We start from the raw sequence: 16,039 nt of genomic DNA on the forward strand, positions 1-16,039 counted from the left end.
CTTTCTAGCCACCTTCCAGCTCTCCGTACACTTTCAGATTTCCACGCTAATGCTCCAGATTTCATGTAGTTCAATCAGGTTTAAAGTTTCAGTTTTTGCTCTTTGCACAGCTACCACTCAACTGTGCCTAGTGAAGCATGTATGGCAACTCAACCGTTTATAATGATCAAAAGCCACAGTAATTTATCAATTATTTTTGTACAGCACCCTCTCTACAGCTGAGCACAGTGGGTCCATCTCTATGAATAATTTTCATTTTCTGAGTTTTTTTTGTTTTTTCTTGAGAGCATCACAGTGAGCTAGTCAGACTAGCTCATTAACAGAAGCAGAGGCCAGCCTGACACACCGCGGTTTTAGGCTGGGTAAACCAAAGATGTGGTTAAGTTGCCTAATCAGAACAAGAACAGGAATATTATAATTTCACGTAAAACTGAAATATCAGAAATGAAGAAAACAGAAACATTCAACCACATGCACAATTAAACCACTTTTAAGTGGCAAACGTCCAAACTAGAACAATAGTTTTTAACACACAGCCAGTGCTGCACCTCAAAGTCAGGCTGACCATTCAAAAACAACCGAAAACTAAACAGTCAACATCAGTGCCGATTAGTACTATATTTAAAAGCAGTTTGAGCTTTAATAATTCAACAGAATTTAATTTGCTGGTAGAAAGTAAGGTGGAATTTTTTTTTTTTTCCAAAGCATGACGTGGATGGATATCCTATCTCTGTAAGGTACACCCCAATTTGTAGCTAGTGCCGGGCGTGGGGCCAAAAACGCGCACGCAGACAAAGCCTTGGCGTTCTCCAGATCAGGCCTACAAGCTGCAGAAACTGAGATCAAGCAAGAAATCCTCTAATGGATTTAACATGCAACATTTGAAACAGAGCAATGTTACTGATATTTATTTTACCCATAAACCCCCTATTAGAATTTTGTTTTGGAAATTTTCAATTGCAAACTTGCAAGTGTTCTGTGGAATTCCTTTTTATGACTTGCTTCAGACTGTTAATAACAGCTCCGGTGCTAATGACCTAACTCCTGAACGTACAGAGGAAAAACAGCACTTCATGAAATATTGATACACGCGTGGAAATTTGACAATTATCTCCAGAGCTCCTTGGTAAAATCTGAAAGCAAATAAATAGCAAACATTTCCTGTACTCATTAAAATACTGAAAAACAGAGAAAGAAACATACTCATTATCCATTTGACAAATATAACCTATTATTTTTAATAATGCACAGGCATTCAATGCATGAAATTTACAGCATCTCTTGCTTAAAGAAACCATTGGTTTTGTAGATCTAATTTTAAGAAATGCAATAAAAGTAAGTTATGTGGAGCTTGTGGCTTTTGCAGGAGAGGATAAAATAATTCTTCAATTGAAATAAATGACAAAACTACCATTTTTTAGATGGAAGCACAACTTCTCTCCCTGCCATATTTTGGAAGCTGCTTGTCCGGAAAGAAATTCTTCAAAAATCAGAAATATTAATTTCATTGGCCTTTCTCATGCAAGCTTCAGAAACAGAAAACTGGAGTAAAAAAGAGCTGATGAGCCAGATCGTGGGGCTGCTAGTCCACACGATACATCTCTGTATCTTATCACACGCCAGCGAGATGATACACAGGCTCGCCCTCTGGCCAAACCATGGCATGGGAGATGCCACACTGCAACTCAGGATGCTTTTAGGATGAACGGCAAGTACAGAGAACACCTTCCCCTGCTGAATAAGTATGAACCATAAGGGGAAAACTTTCAATGCAGAGCATGACAGGTTGCTCGGCATTGCATTACAGTGCAATCATTGGTGTTATGATAGTAATTCTGGTTTCCGGACCTTTTAGCCCTGACTACGCATGAAACAGAACCACAACTGCTGCAAACAAGAATGAAATGGAAATTTGAGATTCTTAAGCTAAATGTTTTAGCTGGTAAGATAGCAACTTCCACTCTTACGCAGGTCCGCTCAACACGAGCAAGAATTCAGAGACAGGGAAAGCTTGAGATCAACAGGAATTGCAGCTGCTGGCCAGGTGGGATAACTAAAGCTACATTTTGGCTTTCCTGATTACTTCAGTGTCCCAACAGGATGGTCTAGATACTGATAAGCTCTCTGCTGTCTACACTGAATACTCTCTTCTATCTTTCATAATACATACCGATCGACGTTCCTTTCACCAACAAAGCAAAAGATACGCACTTGCATGAACTACTGTACTTTTTGAATGTTCATTTAAAACTTTGTAATAAAGCATTCAGAGGAAGGCAGAGAGCACAGGACTGCGTGTGACATTTCTATTCCTGTTTTTTTTCACTCTGTGAGTAACAGTGAGAGACTCCATAAGAGACTGGACCATCATAAGAAAAGGCTGATAATCTATAGGGTCAGTAAAGGAGTGGGTAGGAGGCAGCCTGAAGCCACTCAGGGATTTGCAATGTTAGAACAAGTGTCAGGAAATGTGTTAGGGTTAAGAAGACCAGCAAGGAAGTCAAGGGGGCATCGTCAGGTTCTTGCGTCCCACCACCCTGTGACTCCTGAAGCGGCTCCTTGGCATGGAGGTAGCCCACCCAGAGATACTACCTTCACATCTGGCAAATACACGCCAAATGTTTCAGTGGGACCTCAGTTTTGATCCTCTTTTTCTGACCTTTTTTCACTGAAAGTATATACTTAATTATTACTTATCACTGTGTTTGCTGTCTAAGCAAAGTCCCGTCTGCTTATTTACTTGCCAAATCAGTATGACAACTGAGGAAATAATAAATTGCTTGATAACCAAAACAAGTCACTTCTGGCAAATAATGAAGACTCTGCAGAAGTACTGATCCAAATGGTTAATGACTGATACACTGATTATATTTTTTGAGAGTTTTTCTCCCTGTTTTCACAGGTATATACGTATCTGCATAGAGAAGTAGAACCTGAGAATGCCATCTTGGCTGTTCATATCAGTATGTACCAAGGAGTTTCACCGGCTCCAACCGTTCAGGTAAGCCCTCCTGGTTTCCTTCTTACGCTGACAACCTGCTTATCTCTTGGATTACAGAGCCTAAACCACCCTCCTCCCGGGAACGATGACGCTTTTGGGAACTGTGGGAAGAGTACTGTGATCTCACTCTTCTCCCAGCCCCTCCTTGGCTGCCTCCACTTCCACGTGCAAGATGAGGTGAGAGGCCATTTCCCTTGGCAACCCTACGCTTGGTGGTTGAGATGCACCCCCAGGGCCTGCGGTGCTCCCAGGAGGGAAGACCACAGGAGGGAAGGGACCACAAACCTCCACCACTGACCCTACTGCTGGCAGCAGCGACGGCACTGGCCGTTCAAACGCAAGGCACGCTGCTCATGCATCTGGCAGTGGCGTCCGCAGACACTCCTTGCAAACAAAAAATGAAATTCATGCCTGGCGAATGAGGTTAGGTCAAGGTCTTCCAAACTACCTGAGACCTGGAGCCGTCACACCGGGGAAGCGAACTGCAGCAGCCTCGCAGCTGGAAAGCCTTCCACCTGGGAAGGGGCACAGGGTGGCCCCGTGCCGGCAGGGCTAGGGCCGTGTTACGTTGTGCCATGGGACCCGCGTTTAAGCCGATTGTTGGCCTCGACACCCTTTGCACTGGGGGAGAGGGCGGAGGAAGGAAAGCCAGGCACTAATCCGTTCCATCTGCTCCAGAGCAGCTAATTGGATTGCGAGTGCAGAAGGCAAGGGCTCTGGACAGGGTGCTGGCGGTCACGCCAGCCAGGCACAGGCACTCAGAAACCTCCTACTTCGCTCAACAAAGCTGCTCCGGCGTGGAGGGCAAGGGTCCCACCGCGCTGCCGAACCACTCCTCTGCCGAAATGCTTCCTAAGGACGCACCCAGTTGCACTGAGGCAGGGCATCGCTGCCCAGCACTTCTCTAGTGGAGAGGTGGAACTATTATTACCTAGGAAAAATAACATACGTGACTGCCCGCCCCCGAGTAATATTTCATCTTTAACAAAACACTAGAAACAGCAGACAGAAGAGATTAAATATTAGTTTTCTTTACCAAAAGCCAGTGGAATGCTGTTAATGTCAGGTTTCATTTAGGTGCAAAAGTCAAAAGCTCATCTGCCAGTTGCTATATATAAACCTTACTAATATATGTCCTAGGTCTGCAACATTTATTCTAAATCAGTGACTTAACGATTTTCATCTTCTGCTTTTTAAGGATTCAGCTCAGCACCTACTTTGCTTTTAAAAATAATAGACAATTCAGTTGTGCAGCATTTTCATTAAACTGGTCTGTAGCATAACGCTACAGATAGAAAGACAAGGAGAAGAAATATAAAAAATGTTTAATACAATAATGATCAGAAACCTTTAAATTTTTTTCTCTCTGTGAACGCTAAGTTTGTAGCTATGGAAACTACTTATGAGAAAGCTAAAAAAATGTCAGCAAATATAGTCAGAGAATGATCTGGATATAGGAAAGTTCAAACAATAATAGAGAACCACAGACACAGGGTAAAGGGAAAGTGTAGATTGAAGATGACAACCCTCGTGTGTCTGACAACACGTTCTCCTGTGACAGGCCAAGTTCATTTTTATTGCCATGGCACTAAAGTCAATGAATTGCAACTGGAATGAGTTTGACACTTTATATTGCTTTTGATAAAACCATTATAAAAAGCGTATTTCAACCTTTTAAAAAAAGTATTTTAAAAGCGTATTCTCTGCTATCAGTGAATCGTGTGCACATATTGGCCAAGATATAGTCAATACTTTATCAAGGTAGTTTTCAGCACATCTCTTGCACACTCTGTTCTTCAGCCATTTACTCTACTAACGCGAACAGTTCTTATGAATTCAGTTGTAAGATCCATGCATGATACACATCCACACAGTCATCTGCCCAGCTGAGGTTGGTGAGAGTCCTTGTGAGCCTTTCAAAGCTCTCCCAAATTCACTGCAATTATTTCCAGCTAGTACCCTTATCGGTTGCATATTAATGTCTTGCAAACGATGCTGTGACCATCAGGACAGCAGACGCTAGCAAGACAGGTATGCTTATTTCAATCAAGTATTTTTGTATGGAAGTTACAATACCAGTTAAAATCATTAGTCCACGCTTTTGCCAGTGAATACAGTGCAGACTTAATTTACCTGGAGTAACACACTAGCTGGGAATGGCTCCAAGGAGTTGCTCTGGTCTGTCAGGTCAATGTGCAAATTAAATCAGATTTATTCAGTGCACGGAGCTTCCTTTGGTGCTGTTTCAGTCCGGATTGTTAATTGAGCTGTCTTACATGTACACGTTGTGATTACATGCAACACTCTGTACAGAAGACATAGTGGAGAAAACCTGAAGTTGATTTCTGAACTGTCCACTATATGGTACATTGGGCAAAGAACAAACCAACATCAACAAATGCTCGTGAAATTTATATTGTGGATGAAGTATCACTGCTAAACTCTCTCTACCCATAGAAAGCTATGACAACTTCAATGTGGTACTCTTAAAAGAATGGGCAAATGTTGCTCTTTTAACCACCCTTGATGAGCTCTTTCAACCATCCTTGAACAACTATCAAGGCTCTTGCTCCTGACTATGCCCTCTCCTCTTTGGGGGTTGCCCACAGGAACACCTTCAGCTTGCAACTGGTGGGTGGTTAACACCATTTTTATCTGTCACAGGGTGGAAAATACCAATAAAAAGAATCACAATCGTGTTAAACAGTGTAAGCAGGGCTGAGCTAATCACAGTGAAAGGTGTTTCTAGCTGGGCTCTAAGATAGTAAAAGAGAAGATGAGTCCCCTTCACACTGGAGTGAACTACTTGTCCAGGGAAGTCTGCTACCCTGCTCAGGAAAAGGTCAGGCTTTTAACCGAATCTTACAGCTAAGTAAGTTTGCTCCCCCTTCCTTATGATACCTACCCGGCTTGTACAGGGCAGCCCTGTTCCTCAGCCCTGTGGGAAGTATCTCCCCCTCTGTGATCATTTGCTTTCATATCTTCATATGTAAACTAGAGTTTGAAAAAACATCCAAGACATGTATTTGCAATGAATCACCATTCCTCATTGGAACTCCCTAAGTCCATCATCGGAAACAGAAATCTGGACCGACCCCTTGTTTGGGAGAAGTCTAGGCTAGCTACAAAAATACAGGACTTCTTATCAGCCAACTGCTTTAAGACTGAAACATCGGATAAAAAAATATAAATCAAGTAATCTAATAAAAATACTAGCAAACATAATAATTTGAAGATGCAGCATTTTAGAGGTGGAGCCTCAGTAATCGAATCAGTGATCGTTAGATGCAGTTTGCCCTTACCAGCTTTGCTGACCTACACTATTTATTTCCCTACATTACCACCCACTTCAGCACAAGGCTGGTCACAAACCTGCTCTGGCACCAGACCACCAGCTGACACGGTTTTGTTGCTCAGACTTTGCAGGGTTTTTTTTTCCTGCTTGCCACTGAGTTGACTTGGTGCATTCACTACTTGTGATGCTATGGATGGCGAGGCCACAGGGGCAGCGAGCTCCGAGGACGTTTCTCCCCAGGGAAAGGTATTCCTGACAGCTTCACGCACAAGGTCTCCAGGATGCAGAGATGCCAGAGCCATGGTTGGGGAATTCCTGGGATGGGAAGCCAGCTCGGCTCTGGGGACATCGCTCGGCTCCTACACCCCCGCTCGCTCTGCTGCCACAGCAATGGGTTTAGGGTACTCATTCACCACCTTCTCTTCGTACAACTCTGCAATTCCCAGGAAGGGCAATTTATCTAACTTCTTAATAATTATTTTATGAAATGCAAAGAAGTTGCAGCAATAAATCTTGTTGCTGATTTTCCCTTATTTAACCATACCAAAAGGAGGGGCCCATAAGCATGCGGTGCATGCCTGTATCCCTGCCCGGGATGCTGCCTCTACCTTAAGAAACACCGGGCAGGAGAAGATGCCGCCTTCTTGCGAGCCCTCTGCCCAAATTCCAGTAGTCAGTAGCTGTGCAGAATCCGTACAGAGTGTCAAAACTTAGCACAAAATCACAAATCGGGTATCTAGAAACAACTCACTGTAGAAAGACTACAATACATAGTCCAACACGACTTCAACAATAACCAAAATTATATATTTTAACCCCCATCCGTAAAACAAGCTTCAAAACATCACTGGACTATAACATACATCTTATAACCCTCCACTGACTAAGAAGACATTTATACCGACAGAAAATATTTGCAGCCATTTAGAGACAGAGTTTAATACTGAACTTGCAACTCAAGTATCCACAGCCAAAGCTACAGCCAGGAGAAGGCTCATTGCTCCTAAAAACACACCCTGTCTCTTCCTGCTGGCAAATACGATTTTCCTGGATTTAATCAAGTTTCTGTCATCCGCTCAATGTTTTAAAAACATCTTAACATATTTGTAATATTTGCTTATCACCTCATGTGTAAGTGTGAACACTCCTTAGCAATGGTGCTCCTTAAAGAGTAATTCCTCAACACAGCTCAAACATCTACAAACCGCCACGCCTTTCATTTTTAATCCATAACTTTCTGTTTGCCATGTGTCTTACCTTGGCTTCTAGTTTTAAAATATAGTTTAACAGGAAGAAAACCTCTCAGGCTATTTGGAAAATAAAAAGGGGAAATAAACAAAAATGAAGACAATTTTACAGGTCCTACTTCAGCTAAACCTTTCAGGGACTTCAATGAGAAGATAATCTTTCTGTGATTATGGCCAAACCCTCTCGTTGCTTAGCAACACATAATTAAGGAATATGTTTTCAGATCCGCTTTGCAAGCTGGCCATTATCAGATGAAATTACTGGAGCAACAAATGTCATCCTCATGCAAATGAGTTGGTCGTAGGCAAAGAAAAAAGAAGGTTGAGTAGCGAGAAAGAGCTCAGCAGCACAGAAACGCTGCTGGCTTCCTCTTGTTGCGCACCGGTAATTCTTTTAGAGGGAAGGGATAGTATCTAGATTTTTAGAGAATAGGGTTTGCAGTCTATATACGAGACACAAGGAAGGAGGGGTCTGTTACTTGTAGCAGAGGAGACTGCTCCCAATGCATGTGCTCCATCAGTGCCTTAGCATCAGGGCTTTCACAGCATCTGTATCAACCGGCTCAATCCAACGTACCGCAAATAAATGAACATATTTGTGTTCCCTGCATTATGCCAGTTCATCTTTTTTTTCAGGCTTTGGGAAATTGTTTATTTAAAAATACTGCCTGAACGTACTACTTCTGCATCTAATTCATGTCAACACAGAATGTGTTGCCTAATATTTAAGCATTTTTTAGAAATCAGTAGATTACACCAACTACATAAAGGACACATAAGCATGATAGAAACGGCGTCTACTTCCTAGCTGTGTAATTATGGTAAGCCAGGGAAAGGGGTGCGCCAAGTGTCTGCATTTTGACAACTTTATCATTTCCACTCACAAAATAATTCTTTATTTAGATTCCTGTGGAATGGCATCACCAGTTTGGCACTGTCTCTATGCCTATAAATGGTATCCTTTTATTAAAGCTTTGTGCGTGTACGCTGGTACGGCACATTGTTTGAGACTTGTTTGCATGGGAGTTCAGCTGAACTGCACAGGGAGAAAATTCCCTGCTCGTAGAGTCACTACCAGGAAAAACATTACAAGGGATTTCTTTCCACGTTTTTCAAACAAGTCAAGCCACAAATGAACGGATTTGCCAAATTTCCTTGTGCTTAGCAGTGTGGTTTTGGGGCTTAGTTTCTCTCAGGCTCTGAGTGTTATCATCAATGTACATCTCCACAGTGGAGGAGCGGAGCCTGCTCAGCTTATCCAGCTTTACATCTGAGCAGCCGAGGGCCTGAGCACTTCCAGAAGGGGAAGGGGAGACGAGGAGCCACCATTCATTTTTATTGTTCTAGTGCTTAATGACAGGCTTTTAGTTTTAAGCGCAGACCTATTACTTTAACAGCTATATCACTTCACTTACAAGCATCTCTAGAAGGAAATCAAGGGGTTTATTTTGTATGCCTGATAAAACAGCAAATTAATAATAAGAAGAAAAGACTTAGGTAACGGCCAAAGGTAAGTCGATTCTCAAATAACACCATTAGCTATCTGATGAATTTAGTCAAAACAACGCTAACCATTTCCTCAGAGAAACACATTTGCGCCTGATAACAGCGGTAAAAAGTCAATCTGCAGCAAACCCTGTAGTCCTAATTGCTCAGCCAGCCAAGTATCTAATCTCCCGTTCTCTACAAACAACAGGAACGGCAAGATTAACCCTGGAAGCATTATCTGAGATACCGCTCACTTTTAACTGAAGTTGGCTAAACAAATAAAATATTTGGAATTTCACCGCAGAGCGAGAACCAGCATCTTTAGCTCCGCGTAGCCAGCGCAGCCCTGCGAAGAAATCCCGTTCACCTCCTTTTCTAAATAGGGAAGCGTCTAACATTTAGGCATGAAACGCCAATACGTTTGACTGTGGGTTTTTTGGGGGGGTAGAGGAAGCAACAACAGGGTGGTTCTAAACTACCGTACGGGGTGAGACCCTTCGGAAATTACTTGGTTCAGGTGACGCCATGGTGGAGACGATGACGGGGGGCCCCGTGCGCCTGCTGAGCTTCGGGTATGGGGAGAGCTGGGCAGGGAAAGCGGGTCCGGTGGGTGCCAGGCTGCCGTCCCCCGGCGCTCCCGGCCGGCGGAGGAGCTGCGGGCTGCCGTGCGGGCTGGGTGCCGGCGACGCCGGGGCCGTCCGCTCCCTCTTCATCAGCTCCATGGGGACAGTGTAGGTGGTGGAGTAAGCCGTTTTGGGGCTGGCGTGCGGGTTGGCCGCGGTCACGGGCATGCCGGCCGGAGCGGAGTAGGCAGAGGCCGGGCGCGGGTGTGTGTTGCAAGGCAGGGGGGTGCCGTATCCAGAACCGGGGAGAAAGTGCGGCCCCTGGGGAGCCCCGGCGGAGGCAGGGTAGGCGGTGGTCTCCAGCAGGTGCTGGGTCGGGGCGCTGGACGGCCGGCGGTGCATCTCCCCTCCTCTCGGGGAGAGCGGCTGCAGCGGAGGTGGGGGCTGCGGGGGGACACAGCCGTCCGCGGCGGGCCCTGGGCCGAGGGGTGCCCCGTAGTCGCCCGGCAGCTCGCCGCGGTGGCTGAAGCTGTTGGAGCGGGTCCTGGGGCGCAGCGTCCCGCTCCTGCGCTCCTGCCTCTGCAGCTGCATTTCCGCCTTGCAGTTGTGGGCGATGCGGGAGAGCACGCGGGCCTGCCCCAGGTTGGGAGCCACGGACTTGATGTCGTTCTCCTCCATCACGGCCAGCAGGTTTGGGGAGTCGAAGCCCTGCTGCAGCAGGGCGGCAAAAGTGCTCTCCGAGACACCCTCCGCGCGGAGCAGCGCCACAAACTCGGGGTCGAAGCTCCTCTTCCCCTCCGGACCGGGGAAGCTGGGGGGCACCGGCGGATGGGAAGGGGTCACCGCCACCGCCGCCGCCTCATAGCTGTCGTAGGGGCCCTTGGCACCGGCGCTCTCCCTGCCCGGCCCGTAGCCGCCGCCGGCACCGCTGGCGGGATCCACCACCAGGCAGGTGGGGGCGGCCTGCCTGCCCCCCGCCGGCTCGGGGGGCCGCTCCACGCCGTCGCCGTAGGCCTGCCTGCCGGGGAAAGCGGGCGGTTCGGCCACGTACCGCGTGCTGGGGGGCTCCGCGCTGTAGCGTGCCGGGGAGACGTCTCTGCCGCGCGGCCGCTGCCCGTCCAGGACCAATTTGGGGTCCCTGTAGAGGCGGGCGGCCTCCGGCGGGGCGGGCAGGCGCCCCGGGACCTGGTCCCAGGACAGCCGGCTGCCGGGGACGCCGTAGCTCGCCAACGGCCTGCTCACCACGTGGTCGCGGTAGCAGCGGGGGTCTTTGGGCGACCTAGCCGAGAGGGAAGGGTCGCTGTAGTAATCCTGGGGCGGCAGGGAGCCCCGGGCTGCCATGGCCGCTTGCCGGTCGCAGTAGGTGAAGTCTGGGACGGAGCCTTTCCTGAGGGGCCCCGGGGCGAAGGCGGCATCCTGGTACGGGTACGCCTCTTGCTTCAGCTCCGCGCCGCCCTGCAAGATGATATCGTTGGCTCGCGGCGGCTCGTACCAGCCGCCCTCGCCGCCGTAGGTCAGGGAGCTCCTCCGGCCCGGCGGCCTTTGGTACTCGAAGGCGTTCTCGCTCTCCCAGTTTCCTTCATACCAGCCGGCAGCGTCCCAGCTCTGCGAGCGGCCGATGTTGGGGTGCTTGCTGGGGATGGGCATCGCCGCTCGGCCGCTCGCTCCTGCCGAAAGGGGGAAGAGGAGGCACCTTCCTTCTCGGCGCTCCTCCGGGGCGCATCAAAACTGGACCGTGCTCCGCCTGAGCCCTCCCGGGACTTCAGAAACCACTGGCCGGCGGTTTTGCCTTTCAAAGCGTTGCCTGAATTATTAATTCTTCGAAACCTTAGTAGGCAAAGCATGCGGCGGCCGCTGCCACCCGCTCTCGCTCCGGGTCGGCGGAGGGAGAGACCCTTCCCGTGCGGTGCAGCCGCAGAAGAGGGCGGCCGCGCTCAGCCCAGATGCTTTATCCTCTGCCGCTGGGGACGGCGCGCGCACATGGACAACTGGCCGAGCAGTGTGTGGGGATTAGGAGCTAAATAAAACCGCTAAAGCCCTCGCTCCATGTGACATCATTTTAGCCCGATGAAATCTCCCGCGCCGACCCAGCCAGTAACCTCAATGCAATTTCTCCCCGGGGAATGATTTTTTTTTTTTTTTTTTTTTTTTTAATGTTGGTTTTTTTAACACGCGTTTCATCCGTTTCATTTGTTTCCTTCCTCATTAGCTCAGGGCTCCCATCTGCACCAGCACCCACCAGGAACCAGCAGCGAGATAACGAAACGTGCACGTATCCGCTCATCCACACACGCGCACATGTAAAAATAAAAAAGAAAGCTTCAGTGTCAGCTCAATCTTAATCCACCCTGATGAAATGTTAATCCACCGCACACAGCTAAGGACAAATTAAATGGGAGCAAGCAGGCAGGCCTAAAAAAAGGCCAATGCCAGATACTCAAGAATACAAGAGCGATTAGAAATTAGTTAGGTATCTGTTTAACATTTTATGAATATTGTAATTTGCTTTGGAAATTACATTTTTTGTTGTAGTTTCAAATTAGCTGTACTAACTAGGCTCCAAAAGGATTCTTTACATTATTATCATAATACGCAAATCCTTTCATCATCCCAGGACAGAAAATTGTGGAGGTGTAATCTGGAATGTATAATTTTAAGACCCTAGCAGGGGTCACGGAAAAGGAGGGGAGGATCAAAGGATCTAAAGCCTGGTGTTACAAAGCAAAAAAAGGAATAGCAGACTTTTGTCCTTTGGAAAAACTACATGTTTATGAGATGGAGAAACACTCAGAAACATCAGACAAAACTCAATTTGTATCTAGTGGTATTTCAATATTCATATGGATTAAGCTTTTTTTACACTTACGAGTAGGCAAAAGGATTTAGATGGAATCACACCACAGAAAATTGTTATTTGGGAATGTAATAAAAATTTCCATATACAGTCACCGTTTTTCAGAGAAGATATTAAAATGGCTTCCCAAAACACGTATCTAAATTATCACATGCTGCTCATGCTCAAATATTCCTTTTCAAAGAAGAATAGGTCAACCGTTGCTTATTTTGCTAACCACTGCTAGTGAAGCAACATTTTCCTTTTGTAATTAAAAAAATTCAGACGGAAATTATTTCTTCACCTCCAACATGCCCCTTCCAGGACGGACCCAGTAAAAGACATAATAGTCACCTTCCCTGGTCTGTTTGCAAGACAGCTTGTGCGTTTTTCCTGGCTAATCCACAATAAATGTTTAGTGCACTAGCCATCACATGATAGACTATTGTGCTATTATGATAGCTAAATCACTAATACAGTCTAATGCTTATACTTGCCTATCATACTAATACCTCTGGGCTATATTTCTGACCCAAATACTGACAGGATCTTTGAGTAATCCCTAAATTTCTTTATTGCAGTAAATATTATAAATCCTCTTCAAACATTCTCTCCTCCAATTCCATCCCCAAGAACGACAGTCTTTAAAATTATGTTGGATGTTACACAGACATGCAAAACATGGGCCCCAAAAGATTATTTATGCAATTCTCAGAGAATATCTGATTGGCATCATATTGAATTAACTAACAAACTTAAGGCACATTGGAAAATTCTTCTTTTGTGAGAGTCAAAATGGGAAGACACATTTGTGGCTTATAAATAAAGCAGAGAACATTTTAACAAACAGAAACATTTTATTACAACAACATTTTGCTAAAGAATAAAATGTATTCCCAACTGGATACAGTGAGATCTGTGCCATTCGTTTGTTCTGAAGCAGCAGAAGAAAGCTACCAAAAATGTATACGAAAAAATAATAAAATCCTGGTCTATAGATCTAAGGCATCTTGCACCATTGTCTTTAAAGAAATCACTAATGAACATAGCCACCATGTTAAGCCCTGGTTGACAATGGAAAAAAACACGCCATAGAGGAATTAAATTTCAAAAATGCTGATCTTGAACAACTGCAAGGGAAGTGAGGAGGGAGCTTTGAGCATTTACTACCTCTGAAAAAAACAAAAGCTTTAATAAGCCCTTGGGTCGCGTGATGGACACACAAAAGAAACCTCACCCAAACCAACAGATCTGTAAATGGTGGCCGTACCCTACCCAGCTCCAGTGCACACACGGGCAACAGCAGGACCAGAAGACCCACCTCCAAACTCCCTTCAGCCCAAGCGCAGGAGCAGCCGCGCGCCCGGGCTCCAAAAACCACCCTCGCGCCATTGCACCCGCCTGCCCTTGCACGGGCGCAACCTTGCAGCCCTTGGGCAGAAGGACGTGCTCTCCTCACGCCTGCATCTTAGGAGCCAGGAGTCTCTAACTTCAGACCTGCCACTGGGAACGCTCACGCATATGGATGATTTACCCCATACGCGCCAACCTCAGTGGAACAAATTAACCTTTCCTGTGCTCCAAGCCAAGCAGAGGTTCACACTTGCAGGACCAGGGGCTGTAGGACTTGTACTCTTCCCTGCGGCCACGGGGAAGATGTCCTCTTTGGAGGGTTCTGCTGGCCTCTTTTCTCGTGGACCAAGAGCCGCTGCCGGCCCGGCGGCTGGCGGAGGAGATGTGCGCAGGAGCCGTGGAGCTGGGCAGCCTCACATGCCATCATGGCAGCAAAGGACATGGCACACCCCCAGTGACTCGAGAAATGAATATGGAATGATCGGAATGAAATATTTATGGCTGGGCAGCAAGGGTCTTTTATTTTTCTTTTTTTTTTTGGCACTCTTATAAGCAGCGCCTATGCAAATTCCCATAACTTCGTAGCTACTTCTGAATTCAGACCCAGGCAGCAACGGCCAAGAGAGGGCACAGAGGCACCAGGGCACAACCCAACATCACCAATCTCATAATCTCATCTGCGCTTCTCAGGAGCGGAGGAGGCACTGGCACCCTCATTCCTGACGTGAGGGGGAGACGAAGGACTGCAGGACAGGTGGAAAATATATTCTCCCTTTATCTTTTAATTCTAAAGGTATTTGGGGAAAAAAACCACACACAAAACTGGAAAAAAAAAAAAAGCTGATCAAGAGATTAAATGCTCTGGTATTTCAGATCACGTGAAAAACGCACAGTTTTGACTTAATACCCTGAGTTTCGGTTTAGTGTTGATCTAATACGCAGTAAATTTTGTTATGCTATAATGACTACAGCAGTCTGCTCTTTAAAAAAGGTAACGACAGAGTAGAAGGAAGGTGAGCCCGTTGTTTGAACACCACTTTTGAAAACGGATGGCATGAAATCTGGTTCTGGAAACAATTCGCAGTAGATATGAAACAACTATCTTACACAGTGCTAGAAAGTGCCATGAGGAGAGTCTGTTTTACACATAAAACCTGTGATAAGAAATCAGGATGCTGAATCTGCAACACAACTGTGAAAACAACATTTTTGGTGCCTGTAGCACTGACTTAGGAGAGGTTGGATGTGAAGTTTAATTCACATTGATTTAAAACATTTCATTACAAATTCTGAAAGCAAGTTGCTGGAAAAATTAATCTGTGTAACAAAATAGTGCAGATTGGGTTTAGTTTTGCTTTTTATTATTTTAAATTACTTTTCAATTACAAGTTTAAATCTTGTTTCTATTGGAAAAAATTATTTTTAATGTAGCAAAATGTTGATGCTTTCTCCCAAATTATTTCCTTCTGGGAGAAAGCAGAACTGAAACAATGTCGTGAATATGCCAAATGTCATTTCTGGCAAAAATTGTAAGGTGCATCAGTATTAGAAAAGCTATTTCTCTTTTAAAGGCAAAGGAATCCTGGCCCCGGTAGAGAAAAATCCTCTAGAGAACAAATACATCTTGTCTTAATGGAGAGAGCAGGTATTAGGACACCCAGTCTTTATACTTCAGTCTGCCACTGTCAGTGAGTAAATTGCTTAATTTCTTACTCGCAGATTCCCCTTCCATCAAGAGGGATATAATAATATACACCTATCACATTCAGATGGTGTTAAGATTAATCAGTGTTTGTCATATATTTTAAGGTGACAAGGTACAAAGCTACCGGTAGGATAAATGCTTCTGCCCTCACTGCCCGGGCTTTCAAGGACCGCGCGTGAGTGTGCCTAATGAACCCCAAAGCTCGGGAAGCCTTTTCTGAACATCATCCTCCTACGTTCAGCTTGCAGGATGCCGGGGAAGCAGAAATGAGCTGGTGCTAAAGTATACTGTGGTATACCATGGACGCTATGGAGAGCAAAAGGAATAGCATGCACCGTGAATAACGCGCATGCGTACACACACACACGAACGTGCACAAATAAAAAAAAAATAAAATAATTTGGAGAAGAAAAGCAGGAAGAAAATGTTCCAAATCCTTGGAAATTACTGCATTTGCTAAAATTTGGCTCTGCAAAAATTTCTCTCGCAGTGGCAATAAGCACTCTGCCTAGATGGACTTTCTAACAGTCTCCTGAAATTAGAGGAGTACAAAG

General features: G+C 45.8%; 1 protein-coding gene across 4 annotated transcripts in view; it reads right to left on the reverse strand.

Moving 5' to 3' along the window:
* CTBP2 (C-terminal binding protein 2) overlaps positions 1–16,039 on the reverse strand; it is a 77,904-nt gene that overhangs the window by 34,930 nt on the left and 26,935 nt on the right. The window contains exon 1 of one of the 4 annotated variants that reach the window (XM_049809950.1): positions 9,540–14,552. The exons of the other annotated variants lie outside the window; for them this stretch is intronic. Coding sequence (XP_049665907.1) covers positions 9,540–11,241 — 1,702 coding nt within the window. The 5' untranslated portion in view covers positions 11,242–14,552. Of the gene's footprint in view, positions 1–9,539; positions 14,553–16,039 lie in introns of those variants that run through there. 4 annotated transcript variants of the gene reach the window in all.

Source organism: Accipiter gentilis, chromosome 9, assembly GCF_929443795.1.
Source record: "Accipiter gentilis chromosome 9, bAccGen1.1, whole genome shotgun sequence".
Taxonomy (NCBI): domain Eukaryota; kingdom Metazoa; phylum Chordata; class Aves; order Accipitriformes; family Accipitridae; genus Astur; species Astur gentilis.